This window comes from Chiloscyllium punctatum, chromosome 5 (assembly GCF_047496795.1).
Source record: "Chiloscyllium punctatum isolate Juve2018m chromosome 5, sChiPun1.3, whole genome shotgun sequence".
Lineage (NCBI taxonomy): Eukaryota > Metazoa > Chordata > Chondrichthyes > Orectolobiformes > Hemiscylliidae > Chiloscyllium > Chiloscyllium punctatum.
In genome coordinates, this window is record NC_092743.1 from 62,337,813 (window position 1) to 62,351,954 (window position 14,142).

The window sequence follows — 14,142 nt, forward strand, 5'->3', positions numbered from 1 at the left end:
AGATTTCTAGTCCCAATTCCTGATCCCATGTTTTAAGCAGATTGTCCATATCTCCCGATTCTTCATCATGTAGTAAATGATAGATAGTACTGATGGAGGATACCCCCATTGGTCATAGTACTCTACATTCTCTCTCCGATTTATAAAGACTATCTAATAATGTAGTCGTCTTCTGTATATAGTCTCGAATTTGGAAGTATCGATAGAGGTCTCCATGAGATAATCCGAATTTCTGACGCAGCTGTTCAAAGACATCAGGACCCCATCTTTAAATAGGTCCCCTAGACATGCGATACCCCTGGATCTCCAGAGTTTAAAAGTGGCGTCTGTAAACCCCGGTTGGAATTCCCATGCTCCCACTATTGGCACATAGGGGGATGTTTTATGTGAGTTGCCCTCATTTTGCCGCATTATATTCCAAGCTTTAATTGTGTTTAGTATTATAGGGTTTTTACAGTGATCCGTAATGATTTTCCTCTTGTCTGAAAATAAAAGGTTAATAAGTGGGCATTTTACTTGAGAAGCCTCGATGTCCAGCCAGATTGATTGTGGATCAGACAAGACCCAATCGGCTATGTAACTTAATAGGGAACTTAACTGATATTTCCTAAAATCTGGCAAGTCCAAACCTCCTCTTGTCTGTGGAAGCTGTAGCTTCTTCAGCTTAATGAAGGGCCGTCTATGATTCCAGATAAAGGAACTCTACCAGCCATATAATTTACGTAGTGCCAGCCTCGGCAGCATCACCGGAAGCATTCTCATAGGGTATAGGAGACGGGGCAGGACATTCATTTTAATTAGTGCTATTCTACCCAGCCAGGAAATTGGAAGAGCTCCCCATCTCTGGAGGTCCTGCCTTATCCTCTCCAGTAAATGCACAAAGTTAGCCTTGTATAACTGACCAAATACTTGGGTAATAACAATGTCTAAATATAAGAAACCCTCCAGGGACCAACTAAAGGGAAAATGGGATCCGTCCACTGAGTGGGGTATCATAGCAAGGCCACCCATTGGCAGAGCCTCCGATTTTGAGAAATGAATTTTATAGCATGAGAATGCGCAAAATGTATTAATAACTTGGATTAAGCGAGGTACGGACATCAGAGGATTACTGAGGAATAGAAGAACCTCATCTGCATAAAGGGTAATTTTATGTTTATCTGTACCAATCCTCGGGGCTGTTATATTAGGATCAGCCCATATAGCTTCTGCTAATGGCTCAATTATTAGTGTAAATAACCATGGCACGAGAGGACATCCCTGACGGCAGCCCTACCCACACTGAAGCTATCCGAACCTAATCCATTAGTAACCACAACTGCTTTGGGATCACTATACAATGTTGAGACCCATTTGGTAAACACCTTTCCCACGCCAAACCTTTCCAATATTTAAAACAAATATGACCATTCAACCCTATCGAATGCCTTTTCCGCGTCTAATGAAACTACTACTCCTGGTATCTTTCCCTGATGGCAGGCTTGAATCATATTCAAAACCCTTCTAATATTAGTTAGCACTGCTGCCTCACAGCGCCAGAGACCTGGGTTCAATTCCTGCCTCAGGCGACTGTTTGTGTGGAGTTTGCACATTCTCCCCGTGTCTGCGTGGGTTTCCTCCGGGTGCTCCGGTTTCCTCCCACAGTCCAAAGATGTGCAGGTCAGGTGAATTGGCCATGCTAAATTGCCCGTAGTGTTAGGTAAGGGGTAGATGTAGGGGTAGGGGTATGGGTGGGTTGCGCTTCGGTGGGGTGGTGTGGACTTGTTGGGCTGAAGGGCCTGTTTCCACACTGTAAGTAATCTAATCTAATCTAATCTAATCTATTGGATGATCACGGCCCTTAATAAACCCTGTCTGATCCTACTGTCTGATATGGCAGTACCCTTTCTAGTCGCAATGCTCACGTTTTAGAAAGGATTTTAAAATCTACATTTAGCAAGGATATTGGTCTGTATGATGTACAATCTTCTGGATCCTTTCCTTTTTTAAGGATAAGAGAGATATTTGCCTCTTTCAGCGAAGGCGGGAGACAGCCCTAACTATGCGTAGTTATAATGTCCTTAAGTGGACCAGCCAATATTCCTGTAAATTCTTTACAGAATTCAGCTTGAAAACCATCTGGGCCAGGTGCCTTACTGCTCTGAAGTTACCTGATTGGGTCAAGTATTTCTTGGACTGTTAGGGGAGCAGTTAAGACTGATACCTGTTCCGGAGTTAGGCCCGGAAAGGTGAAATTTTTAAAAAATGATTGCGTCTTCACAATCCTGCGATTTATATAAATCAGAATAAAATTTTCTAAAGATTACGTTAATCTTTTTATGATCATGAGTCAAAACACCCGTACTTTTCTTGATAGACGTGATAGTTTGAGGGGCCTTTTTTTTTCTTTGCAAGAAATGCTAAGTATCTACCTGGTTTGTCGCCAAATTCATATAACCTTTGTTTTGCAAATAATATTTCCCTCTTAACCGTTTGGGTAAGCGTAGTGTTTAGAGCTGCCCTAAGGGCCGTAATCCTTTGCAATTTGATAATAGAAGGTCTATCAGCGTATGCTGTTTCAGCTGCTTTTAAGCGAGCTTTGAGCAGACGCTGTTGTTCTCCCTTTAATTTTTTCTGGGTCGCTGAGTAGGAGATGATCAAACCTCGCGCGTAAGCTTTGATGGTCTCCCACATCATTGAGTTGCTAGCCGTACCTAAATTAATTTCTAAAAAAGTTTTAAATTCTTGAGAGAAGTACTTTACAAATTTACTATCTTTTATTAGGAAGGGGTCCATACGCCAATGCCAAGGGGATGTCCCGTTGTTCCTCACCTTGGTTTCCATATATACAGCAGCGTGGTCGGATTTGCTATACTACCTATTTTACAGGGTGCTATGGAATTTTAAAAAATCAAGGGGGCAAAAAACGTACCAATTCTGGTATGACATTTATGTGGATTGGAGTAAAAAGAAAAATATCTGCCCTGTGGATGAAGACATCTCCATACATCTACTAATCCTAATTCTTTGTTCAGATCCACCAATCTAGATCTGGGAGATACTCCTGCAGTATTCTTGGGAATCCTATCTATTTCCGGATCCATAATACAATTAAAGTCTCCCCCTATAATTGTATGACGGGCACCAAGAGCCATCAATTTTGAGAAGGCTTCAGTTATAAATTTAAAGGGGTGTGCCAGGGGGCAGTACAAATTTAAAATCTCATATTCTTCTCCATTTATAAGGGCTTTAATCAGAATATATCGTCCAGATTCGTCTTTTATCTGATTTAGGATTTTGAAAGGGAAATTCTTCCGAATAAGAATAACAACTCCCCTACTTTTTGAGCTAAAAGAAGAAAAAAAGGCCTGATCAAATCCACCCTGTCGTAATTTCAAGTGTTCTTTATCCAACAGGTGTCTCCCCTGTAGGAGAGCTATATCAACTCTTTCTTTCTTAAGATTTGATAATATTTTCTTCCTTTTGACTGGCGAATTACTCCACCTTGACATTCCAGGTGCACCACTTAACTGACTGATCAACCATAATCATCCGGGCAAATCTGAGACCCCTCGGGAGGGGAAACCCTATCCAAAACATCCCGAACATAGAGCATATAAAATTCACAAAAATACAGGCTCTCTAATACACTCACAACAGTATAATAAAAAAAACTATTTCTAAATAATAAAAAAAAGTATTTAAATGGAGATTTTCCCCCTTGTTCCCAGGGGGGTGTCACTTCCTTTCCAAATGTCCATCATATCCTCTCCCAACCAATGTCCCACCCTTGACCCAGGCACTCCTCAATAGGATGAGGAGAATTCAGATATACTACAAAGCTAGAGTTAACAGTGAGCACCCTACCACCCACACCAACACCTGGATATATTTGGTAATGTTAATACCATGTATAAACATATATAACTATAAAATTACAACCTCACAAATAATAATTAAATATAATAATACAAAATAACAAGGGAAAACAACCCGCTCCTGGAGAGGAGAAAATCGTTAAATAGAGAACAAATAAATAAATCCCTCTCCCCAACCCCCAAGATAATATTAAACAGTAAGGTAAGAAAAAAGAAAAGGGGGGATATAAACCGGAGTGGGTGGAAAGCAATCCAACATCCATTATCTCTTACAATTTATCTCAAGAGAGTCCAAAAATTCCTTAGCCTTTTCCGGCGATCCGAAGTTATATACGGATCCTTCATGGTTAAAGTGTAGCGTCGCTGGGTAGTGTAAGGAGTACTGAATATTTAAGTCCCTTAAACACTTCTTCGCCTCATCGAATGCCTTCCTCTTTTGGACCAGAGCTGGGGAAAAGTCCTGGAATAACATGATCTTGGATCCTTTATAGATCATGGCTTGGGAATCTTTTCCAAGATTTCTAGAAGCTTCTAGGAGTATCTGCCTCTCCTTATAGCTCTGCAGCCGGAACAGGACCGGGCGGAGACGCTGGTTCGAGCCGGGCCCGTGTATTGCGACCCGGTAGGCCCATTCCACCCTTACCTGGCCTGATCCAGCCTCCAGATTTAAAAGCTGTGGCAGCCACTGCTCAAGAAATGCTGTACGCTGGCCTTCCTCTTCCTGTTCGGGAAGGCCCAGCAAACGAATATTTTTTCGGCGACCTCGATTATCGAGGTCATCAATATGATGCTCTAAGGTCTGGACTCGCTGTTCGAGAGTCCGGACCCGATCCACGGCCGATTGTGCTGTAGTTTCGGAGTTCGCGGCCTTTAGCTCCGCCCCTCTGATTCTGCGCTCGATTTCTTTAATGTCTCGGTCGTGCTTTCGCAGCGCAGCTGAGAGTGAGTCCCATCGGCTACGGGATTCTTCAATGAAAGCGTTGATCTTCGCATCCAGTTTGGAGATGATTTCCACAAGGCTCGCCACCGTGGGTAAGTCCCCCGGGGAGGCTGCGGGCGCCTCAGCTGCAGCTGGAGAGGGTGGGGGAGGGGTTCCTGCTTGCTGAGAGCTGCGGGCTCCCTTCCTTTAGTCATTTTTACTAAAGATTGGATTGTTTAAATTTAATACTAAACAACTAATTAAATTAAACAGCTATTTTAAATGATTTGGTGAGTGTGGTGGGGGTGGGTGACCCACTTTGCCCAAGTCTTGGGAGGAGCACTGTAGACTCAGACTTGCTGGGTCGCCGCCATCTTGGATCCTCCCGGATTGACTCTTAAATGCTCTCGGAAATGTTCCAGCAAGCCATTTGGTTCAAGAGTATGATATCAATATGGGGCAGATTAATGGAGAAGCAACTGGACTCCACCAGTTTATTCTGTGCATGTGTGTGCGTTATATAAATGCACACAAATGGTAACGGTGCTATTACATTCCTCTTTCCTTAAATTTGGAGAAAACTTTCTCTTTAACTCACTGAACTGTAAAAATAACAATTGCTTTTGTGATATGCCTCACAAAATGATTGACATAATGAAGATTATTTTTCTTTTGTCAGTATCATTCAGTACCTGCTGAATATATTATGGAGGAGCAGAAAAGAAATGACAATTGATGAATCTTAGAGTTTCTGGTCTTTGTGGTAAGATATCAGGTATGGGATTTAAGCCCACAAACTTTAACTAGTTGCTTGACTTGTCTGTGAGACAGCTCTCCCAATTTGGGCAGTATTCTGGTGATATGAATAGGAAGGGTTCAGAGAGACATGGGACAAATGCTGAGCAAGTGGGATTAGATTAATTGTAGGATATTTGGTTTGCATGGATGAGTTGGACCAAAGGATCGGTTTCTGTGCTGCATATCTCTCTGTGGCCTGAATGTTACACAGTGGTGTTTTGGCAACTGTATCAGGAGTAGTGTTTTGACTGCTATAAGAAAGGTTTTCTGATTCTTTTCAGTTTATAGAAGGGTGTTTTGGAACTAATGGAATTATACTTTTGCTGGTGTCTAAAATATTTGAATTGAATTGCAAGTGGCTAGTTTGGATTATTCTATTTTAAATTTGTTCCTTTTGTAGTAAACCTCCATGTTGCTGTTAAATCAAAATCTGCATCATTGAGTGCTAATATTTCAGGAGAGATCACTTGAGTCATAATTGTACTTGGCTTGTTTTTAACTGTCATGTTAGGTTCCTAATTGGGATCTGACTTTTTAAATAATAACATCTGGTGAGATCATGACAGAAGGGATTCTTGAAGAGCTTATACTTCTTGGTGCCAGTCAGTGATTGTTTTCAGTGAAATCTTCCATGCTCATGAACAGGATTCAAGAGCAATTTTTACTTGCATAAAAGAAAAATGGTTCAATCAAATTTGGTGGATTTTAATTCATTCACGGATGTGACCATCACAAGCTAGGACAGCATTTCATTGTCCATCTGTTGGATGAATTGTTCAATAGCTTCAATTGTTTCAAAACCCTTTTGTAAACTAAGATTAGACCCTCAGGAAAATCTGCAAGTCTTCATTTCATGGAGGAGGATACAATTTACTATAATTAATTTTATGCTGAGAGGAATAATTATTTGACATGCAAAAGTACATTTTCTGCAGACACTACAAGAAGTTTGTTGTATTCAAAGATATGGACTGTGTTAGCATTTACATAATTTTCTGTCATCATCACAAGCCCTAGCAATGCATAATGTTTTTGCCAGGTCCTCTCAGCACCTGACCTCAATCTGCAGGTCTTCTGCAAATCAAATCAAAAAGAAACAACATGATCAGGCTTTGTAGTAAAGCTTTTTTTGTGTGTCCGGGTGTAAAATGAAGCATTCCCTACTGCATAGTTCATTTAATTGAAACGTTTATTGATTCAGCCTATTTAAATTTTAAAATAAAGAATTTGTATGTTCTGCTTTTTCTGTCAATACAAGCACAGAGCTGGTGTAGTTTGTTTTGAATCTACAATACTGACCACTTCCATGTTGTTTATACAGTACTCATTCTATTTGTTCAGAGATTTAAAATAGTCCTTTCTAGTTGCAATCAGTTGTAGTCCCTAGTTGAGTCAAATGTGATTTTTTTAAAAAAAAGCTTTGAATTTGTACAAGCTTCTACAAATTTGTACAAAAGCAAAATACTGTGGATGCTACAAATCTGAACCACAGTGTTGGAGAAACTCAGCAGGTCTTGAGGAATCTGTGGAGAGAGAAACAAATTGTTTCACGTCCAGTATGACTCCTGTTCAGAATTGTAAAATAAAATGACATTCAATTAGCATTACCATTTCACAAAAGTATTCTGGGTTGCATTTTTAATTCTGTTTCCTATTTGTTACTAGGAACAATTTGTTTTTGTAGCAGTACAAATACTCAATATTGTAAAATCTCTGCACCAATGAAATTAAGACCTTTTGCATTATGCCAATTGTGGGCAACACGGTGGCACAGTGGTTAGCACTGCTGCCTCACAGCGCCAGAGACCTGGGTTCAATTCCCGCTTCAGTCGGCTGACTGTGTGGAGTTTGCACATTCTCCCCATGTCTGCGTGGGTTTCCTCCGGGTGCTCCGGTTTCCTCCCACAGTCCAAAGATGTGCAGGTTAGGTGAATTGGCCATGTTAGGTGAAGGGGTAAATGTAGGGGTATGGGTGGGTTGCGCTTCGGCACGTCGGTGTGGACTTGTTGGGCTGAAGGGCCTGTTTCCACACTGTAAGTAATCTAATCCTACAGCAGTATGTAACTGCTTTGGCTCAAATTGAAGCAGTTCTGCCTTGAGTGCACATACACTTGTTTTTGAGTGGCTCAGCCATAGTTAGACATCCATTTCTGCTTATTCTGAGATTCTTTGACTTTTGTGTGTTCAAGGCAAGTTGGAAAGAAAAAAGACAAACCTGAAAGAGGGTGGTGGTTGAGGATTGCTTTCTGGACTGGAGGCCTGTGACCAGCGATGTTCCACAGGGATCAGTGTTGGGTTCACTGTCGTTTGTCATTTATATAAATGATTTGAATGAGAATATAAGAAGTATGGTTAATATGTTTGCAGATGACACCAAAATTATTGATATAGTGGACAGTGAGGAAGGTAATTGTAAGATTACAAGGGGAACTTGATCACTGGGCCGAGGGGTAGCAGATGGAGTTTAATTTCAATAAATGCAAGGTGTTGCGCTTTGGTAGGACGAACAAAACATGGCTTACACAGTTAATGGTAGGACCCTGGGGAGTGTTGTAGAACAGAGAATCTTTTGGATTCAGGTACATACTGCATCGCAGGTAGACAGTGGTAAAGAAGGCATTTGATAAGCTTGCCTTCATTGCTCAGACCATTCAGTACAGGAGTTGGGATGTCATGTTGCAGTTGTGCAGAATGTTGGTGAGACTACATTTGGAGGGATATGGGCCAACCACAGGAAAATGGGACTAGTTTAATTTGGGAAAGTTGGTCAGCATGAAGGAGTTGGACCGAATGGTCTGTTTCTGTGCTGTAGAGCTATGACTCTTTAAGTTACAAAGGTTATCTTAGAATTTTTATTTATTCATGGGATTTGCACCACAAGAGGGCCCAGCAAATTTTTTGTTTCGTCGAATAGGCCACTCGTAGAACAATTTTATGGTATTAATGAAATGCCAATTGTTTACTGTGGTTGCTCAGAGCACATTGCTGGTGGTAGGTATCTAAGGTGGTAGAGGCTACAAGATTTGTATAATTCCCCCACCCAAAACCTCCCAATTTGAAAAGCAAAAGTTCAGCATTTGGTGTCCATGCAGTTAAATGCTTTTTATATATACTCTCAGCTGGGGAATCTTTCTTCATTTAAAAATTTCAGTTTGCATCTTTCTGAATGGATGCATGACCAGTATGTTTCTGGTTGTAAATATGACACAAACTGCATTGTATCTTGCATTCTTGTATCCCCAGTTTTCATATCCTGTTTGTCAAGTCGATGGCCAAACAAGATGTTAATTGGAAAGTTATTTATCTGATATAAACTCATCTAATGTTTCTGTAACTAGACTCCAGAGATCATCTGTCTGACTGTGGGTATACAATTCTGTAGGTGCAGTGAAATCTAAGTCTTATGTCTGAAGCTACAGAGTGTAGAGGATGCGAAGGTATATTCAGGTACCGAGAGCTGAACCTGAACAAGTCTACAGGTTTAACACTGGGTGGGAATCAAGACCCTTGCTCTCCTGTGGTAAGTTAGAACAATGTACCTTTATATTTATACAGTAGTTTATCTAGATTTATGTAATAAAACCATATTTCTATGGGAGATGCAATTGTTTGATATTTGAAAAATAGGATGCTAGCACATTCTTTCGCAACAATCTTTCTTTTAAAAAAGCTATGAACTGATTTGTACAAGACTTATTTATACAAGTCTGTTACATACAAATCTTTTAAACCATTGGACTAAAATATTTTAAGTATACCTTAAATGATGGTGTGGAATTTCTGCAAGCTTGATCTCCCATGTAACTTTGGAAAAGCCAGAGAAAATTGTTGTTTGTACCGTTTGTTGTATTCTGCTGATCTTACACTGAAGTTATGATAGATTTTCAGAAAATCTAATGAAAATTGTGTTGAGGAAATGTGTTGCAGTAAATATTGCATTGTGAATTCTTAAAGCCAACTTTGTACTTAATATTTCCCTAGTTTTGCAGCATATTTATATCTCTGGAACATACAATGTTTCCCACTGGACCCTTGTTGACATCTATTATATCATAATATCATAGATCTCTATGAAGTTTGCGCTTAGTTTTTTGCTGGAAGAAGATGCCCCAACTAGTTCATCCTTTCCTGCTAGTTATAATCTTTATGTCTCACAGAATTCGAGTAAAACTTTTTTTATACATACTCCAGTGACTCTAACTGGAGATCAGAAAGTTCACAATATTTCGAGTGTGCTCAAACCAAGATTCCCTGTGGGTTTGGCATAACTTCTGTTGTTTTCAATTCTATCTAGGGATAATGCCCAGTGTTTTGTTTGAATGCCTTTATTGATCTGTGTCGTTACTTTCCACATGTTTGTTTGTACATTCAGGTTATCCTGTCCTTTTAATTCATTATTTTCCAAAGAGTGTGTGGATTCCTTTGTCTTTCAACTAAACTGTACAATTTCACTGTTACCTATGTTGAAGTACCTTTGCCAATTACATATCCATTTGGCCAGTTAATTAATGTCTATCTGTAATTTATTGTAGTCCTCCTCTGCATTGCTATGCAATTTGGTGTCCTATGCTAGTTTTGAAATGGTAATTCAGATTAATAAGATCCAAATGTTCATGTGAATTGTCAATAAGTTTTCTTTTCTGCATTGATCCTTGATCCTTCTCATCTTTTTCCTAGTTCCTTAACAATTCCTCTATTGTAGTTTATAGTTAATTTGCTGGTCCATTCTACTTGCCCATGACCTCAAAAGTTCTGACTTTGGTCTTGAGGCTACAATCATCATGAAAGTTGTTTTTGGGAACTCTATCATGCCTAACATAATATATTAATGAAGGGCTTTTGCCTGAAATGTTGGTTTTCCTGCTCCTCAGATGCTGCCTGACCTGCTGTGCTTTTCCAGCACCACACTCTCAACTCTAATCTCCAGCATCTGCAGTCCTCACTTTCACCATGTTAATTACCCTTGTATGCCCTTTGTTTATCTACTTCAAAGAATTCAACATTAGTCAAGCATGATTTCCCTTTTGAAAAAATGAGGTAACTACTCTCATTCTTCGTTTCTAGTTCAATTTTTCTTGCATTTTCATGTAAGGCTATCTCTTCCCTAATGTTTAATATGTTGTCCGCCAAATTTATACTTTCTAATCAACCTTTTCAGAGATGTTATAACACACCTGTGGAGCAGGTCGACCTTGAACCAGAGTCTCCTAGACTAGAGTTAGCGACATTACCACTGTAACAAGAGCCCTTTCCAAGGTGAAGGTCTTAACCTATTTCCTAATCAACTTGCTCAGTTATTACAAACTTCTGAAATGGGGGGACCTTGAACCCAGGCCTCATGGCACAAAGGTAGAGATTCCAACACTGCGCCACAAAAGCCTTCGAGGGATAGTGTTTATTCTTTTAAGGTTAAATAGTGTATTAATAAAGTCCTATCTATTCTAAATATCTTGTATTTTATTCTAATGTCAGCTCCTTCATTTTGGTCTCCCTGGTAAATAGTGATGCAAAATAATAATTGATATGTTTGCCATTTTGCTGTTTTGAATTGTAAATTTATCACATCTATTTCTTAGATGTCATATCTCTAACCTTTTTAATATTTGTCCATGTAGAATACCATTTTCATATTCCATGTTCGGCTGTTATTGGAGTTTATGTTTGTCTTACTAATTGTTTTCAATCTCTTGCCTTAGCTTTTCGTATTCCCTTTTGCTACCTTTTCCTTTTGTTGCCTTTTGTATTTATTTATTATATACCTTCCCTTCAGCTTCAAGTTTGCACTTTTGATTTCTTTAAATATCCATAGTGTAGCCTTACTGGCTAGTTTGCAGGGTACTTTTTCTCTTGGATATTCTTGACAATTAAACTACATATTTCCCACTGCTGATCTATTCCTTTTGAATAAAATATTTTGGTTTACTTTCTTTGCATTCAGATCCAGCCCTCTTTACCAGCTTTTTTTTCTCTCTAATTGAGTTGCTCTTTATCTTGTACTCTTTGCAATCTTAACTTCATGTTGTGATCAATTCTGAGGACTGCCCTGTGTATCTCATAACCGTCCTAGTTCATTTTCCATTACTAGATCCTGCAATGCTCCCTCTTTTTACATGAATGGTAAGTAAGGAAAAAGTATCAAATTTAGTCTTTCTTTTTGTAGATTTTTGTCCTGTTCAAATGGCTGCTATATTTAATTTTTGACGATGGATAGTTAGTTGAGGCATTTGCAAGCTAACGATAATTACTTCGAAAAGTAATTCTCAACTATAACACCGTTATGGTTGAGTGTGTTATTTTTGTTGTAGCAGTAGAATGTAGTGCCATTGATTTAGTGCACCAAGGAAGATGCCTTGTATCTGTGTCTTTATTTGTGTATGTCTTGACATGTCTTGCTGTGGGTGTTATTCTCCTATCTATTACAGGAAAATGCACACCTAATGCATTATAGATTTAACAGCTTTCACCCAATAGACGACTGAATGATAATGCATGATGAATTTATGGTTTCTGTTTATTATAACATGTTTATTGTAGTTAGTTCCACCAGTAAGGAATTTATTACTGGGCAGTCGAGTGCTTACGTTGTGTTTCCATACAATTTAACAGTTGAATGCATATATAAACTTACATAACAGTCTACTTTTAGCACATTTATTTATTCAACTCTCTCTTGTGTAATCATATCACTTAAATTGTATTCATTCACCATGTGTCTTCATCCTGCTTTGAAGTCGCTTTCATGATCATTTTCAGCTAGATCCGAGGAATCTGAGATGCTGCTGATTAACACATAATTTCCTCGGGATTATCTGTTTTTATTCCTTTTTTTTGGTTTACTGTAATGCAGTAGTAAATTAGAAAGGATGAAGGGATGAAAGAGACATATGAATGATAACATTTGCGCTTCAAGGCAGTTGTGGTTGCTAATGAATGGTAAAAAATATTGTTTCTCTTCCTGTGACTATCCTCATCGATCTCCTCCCCCCCCCCCCCCCCGCACCCCCCATCCCTAACAAAAATGCAAAAATGGAGGGAATGTGGGGATTTTAATTTTCTCATAATTCTGCTATGTTAATATACTCCAGTATAAAGATATGGTCCTAAGGGCAACTGGTTCAGTTTATTTGCTCTTCCATTTTAATTTTGTAAAAAATTGCTCATTTGGTCTATGCATTTTTTTTGACACTGAATTAGACACTAAATTTAGTTTGTGAATTAGGAACATGAAATGGATGGTAGAAACCTATTTTTAATATTAAGTAAAGCTTCTGCTACAATGTGGTGAGCTGTAGGTGGTTGTTGTCTATCTGTCTTTCAGCAATTCTGGAAGATAAAAACACATCTCAGCCATACTTTCAGCTTTATCAATGTCAAATTCATTAACCACCTTTTAAATGGTTTGCTGGCTTTAGCCTATATGCTTTAATAATGAAAATCATCCATAACTGAATCGGTAAGTGTTAAAGAATTTTACTAATGCACTCAGTGTAATTTGCAATTTCATTTGTCTGATTTCTCCGTTTAAAGCAGGATTTTGATCAGTATTCTGGAAAAAGAAGTTTATTGCTATTCTGCAGAATGTCTATAAAGATTGTTCCAAACTTTTTATATGGTTTATTTAAATATTTACCCTCTGTAGCAATTCCATTATTGAGCTCCAATTATTCTAGAACACATGATTAAGCATATTAATAAAATTAATAAATATGGTTCAGTGCTGATTGGTAAAAATTCATCTATTAATAAAATGCAATGGTGCTTTTGCTGCACTTTGTGATTGACATAGGGAGTGTATAGTGAAAAGACTATAACCAATACACTGCAGATGTGATCCGCAAAGCACAGTGCAGTTATTGCTGTGTTCAGTACTCTTAATTAATCATAATCTGTGTATTCCTTTTTATTTTTAAAATCCTATGTTACATCATAAACTTTTTGATTTCAACAAGGGCTATCATTTTGATGAAATTTGAATGTTCTTTTACTGTTCCAAGTATTCAGGCAAACAGTGTCTAATTATCTTCTCATGTATTATGCAAATTAATTAAATGATTATGCACCAAAGGGGGCTATCTCAGACTAAAAAAGTTGATTAGTTTGATTCTACAGTGAGTACTGTACCATCGTGTAATATTTTTGTGCATTTTGGATTCTAATGTTCTCTTTAATGTCCTGCTCAATTCTGAATTGATTTTGAAGGAAGGCTGTAATAAAGTCTTGCAAAATCTTATGTTGCGTCTTAACATCTGCAACTAAGTTGGACAACTCTTTCAAAGGCTAAAACGTGAATGACTATCTTTGTTGTCATACCCTGTGTGTGCCTCGATAATACTGGGGCGTTGGGGATGAGAACTCGTGAATGACAGTGCTTGAATTTCTCAAGTAGATGTTTCCCTACATAGCCTTCCTTCTGAATGATCCCTCATATGTTTGTGCTTTCTTTATGTTGCTTCATCTAAGATATCTGCATTTTGCTTCATGCTGCAGTATATTTGTATGATCCAGCCATGCCAACACCTGTGTAATCAGTGTATCTCTTTTGAATTCTTCTTCCATATTAGATGGGTC

At 38.6% G+C, this 14,142-nt stretch overlaps 1 protein-coding gene across 7 annotated transcripts in view; it reads left to right on the forward strand.

The window, feature by feature from the left end:
* efr3a (EFR3 homolog A (S. cerevisiae)) overlaps positions 1–14,142 on the forward strand; it is a 171,993-nt gene that overhangs the window by 18,211 nt on the left and 139,640 nt on the right. For 5 of the 7 annotated variants that reach the window (XM_072570428.1, XM_072570430.1, XM_072570431.1 and 2 more), the window contains one exon: positions 8,957–9,094. The exons of the other annotated variants lie outside the window; for them this stretch is intronic. In XM_072570428.1, coding sequence (XP_072426529.1) covers positions 9,004–9,094 — 91 coding nt within the window. In that variant the 5' untranslated portion in view covers positions 8,957–9,003. The remainder of the gene's footprint in view (positions 1–8,956; positions 9,095–14,142) is intronic. 7 annotated transcript variants of the gene reach the window in all.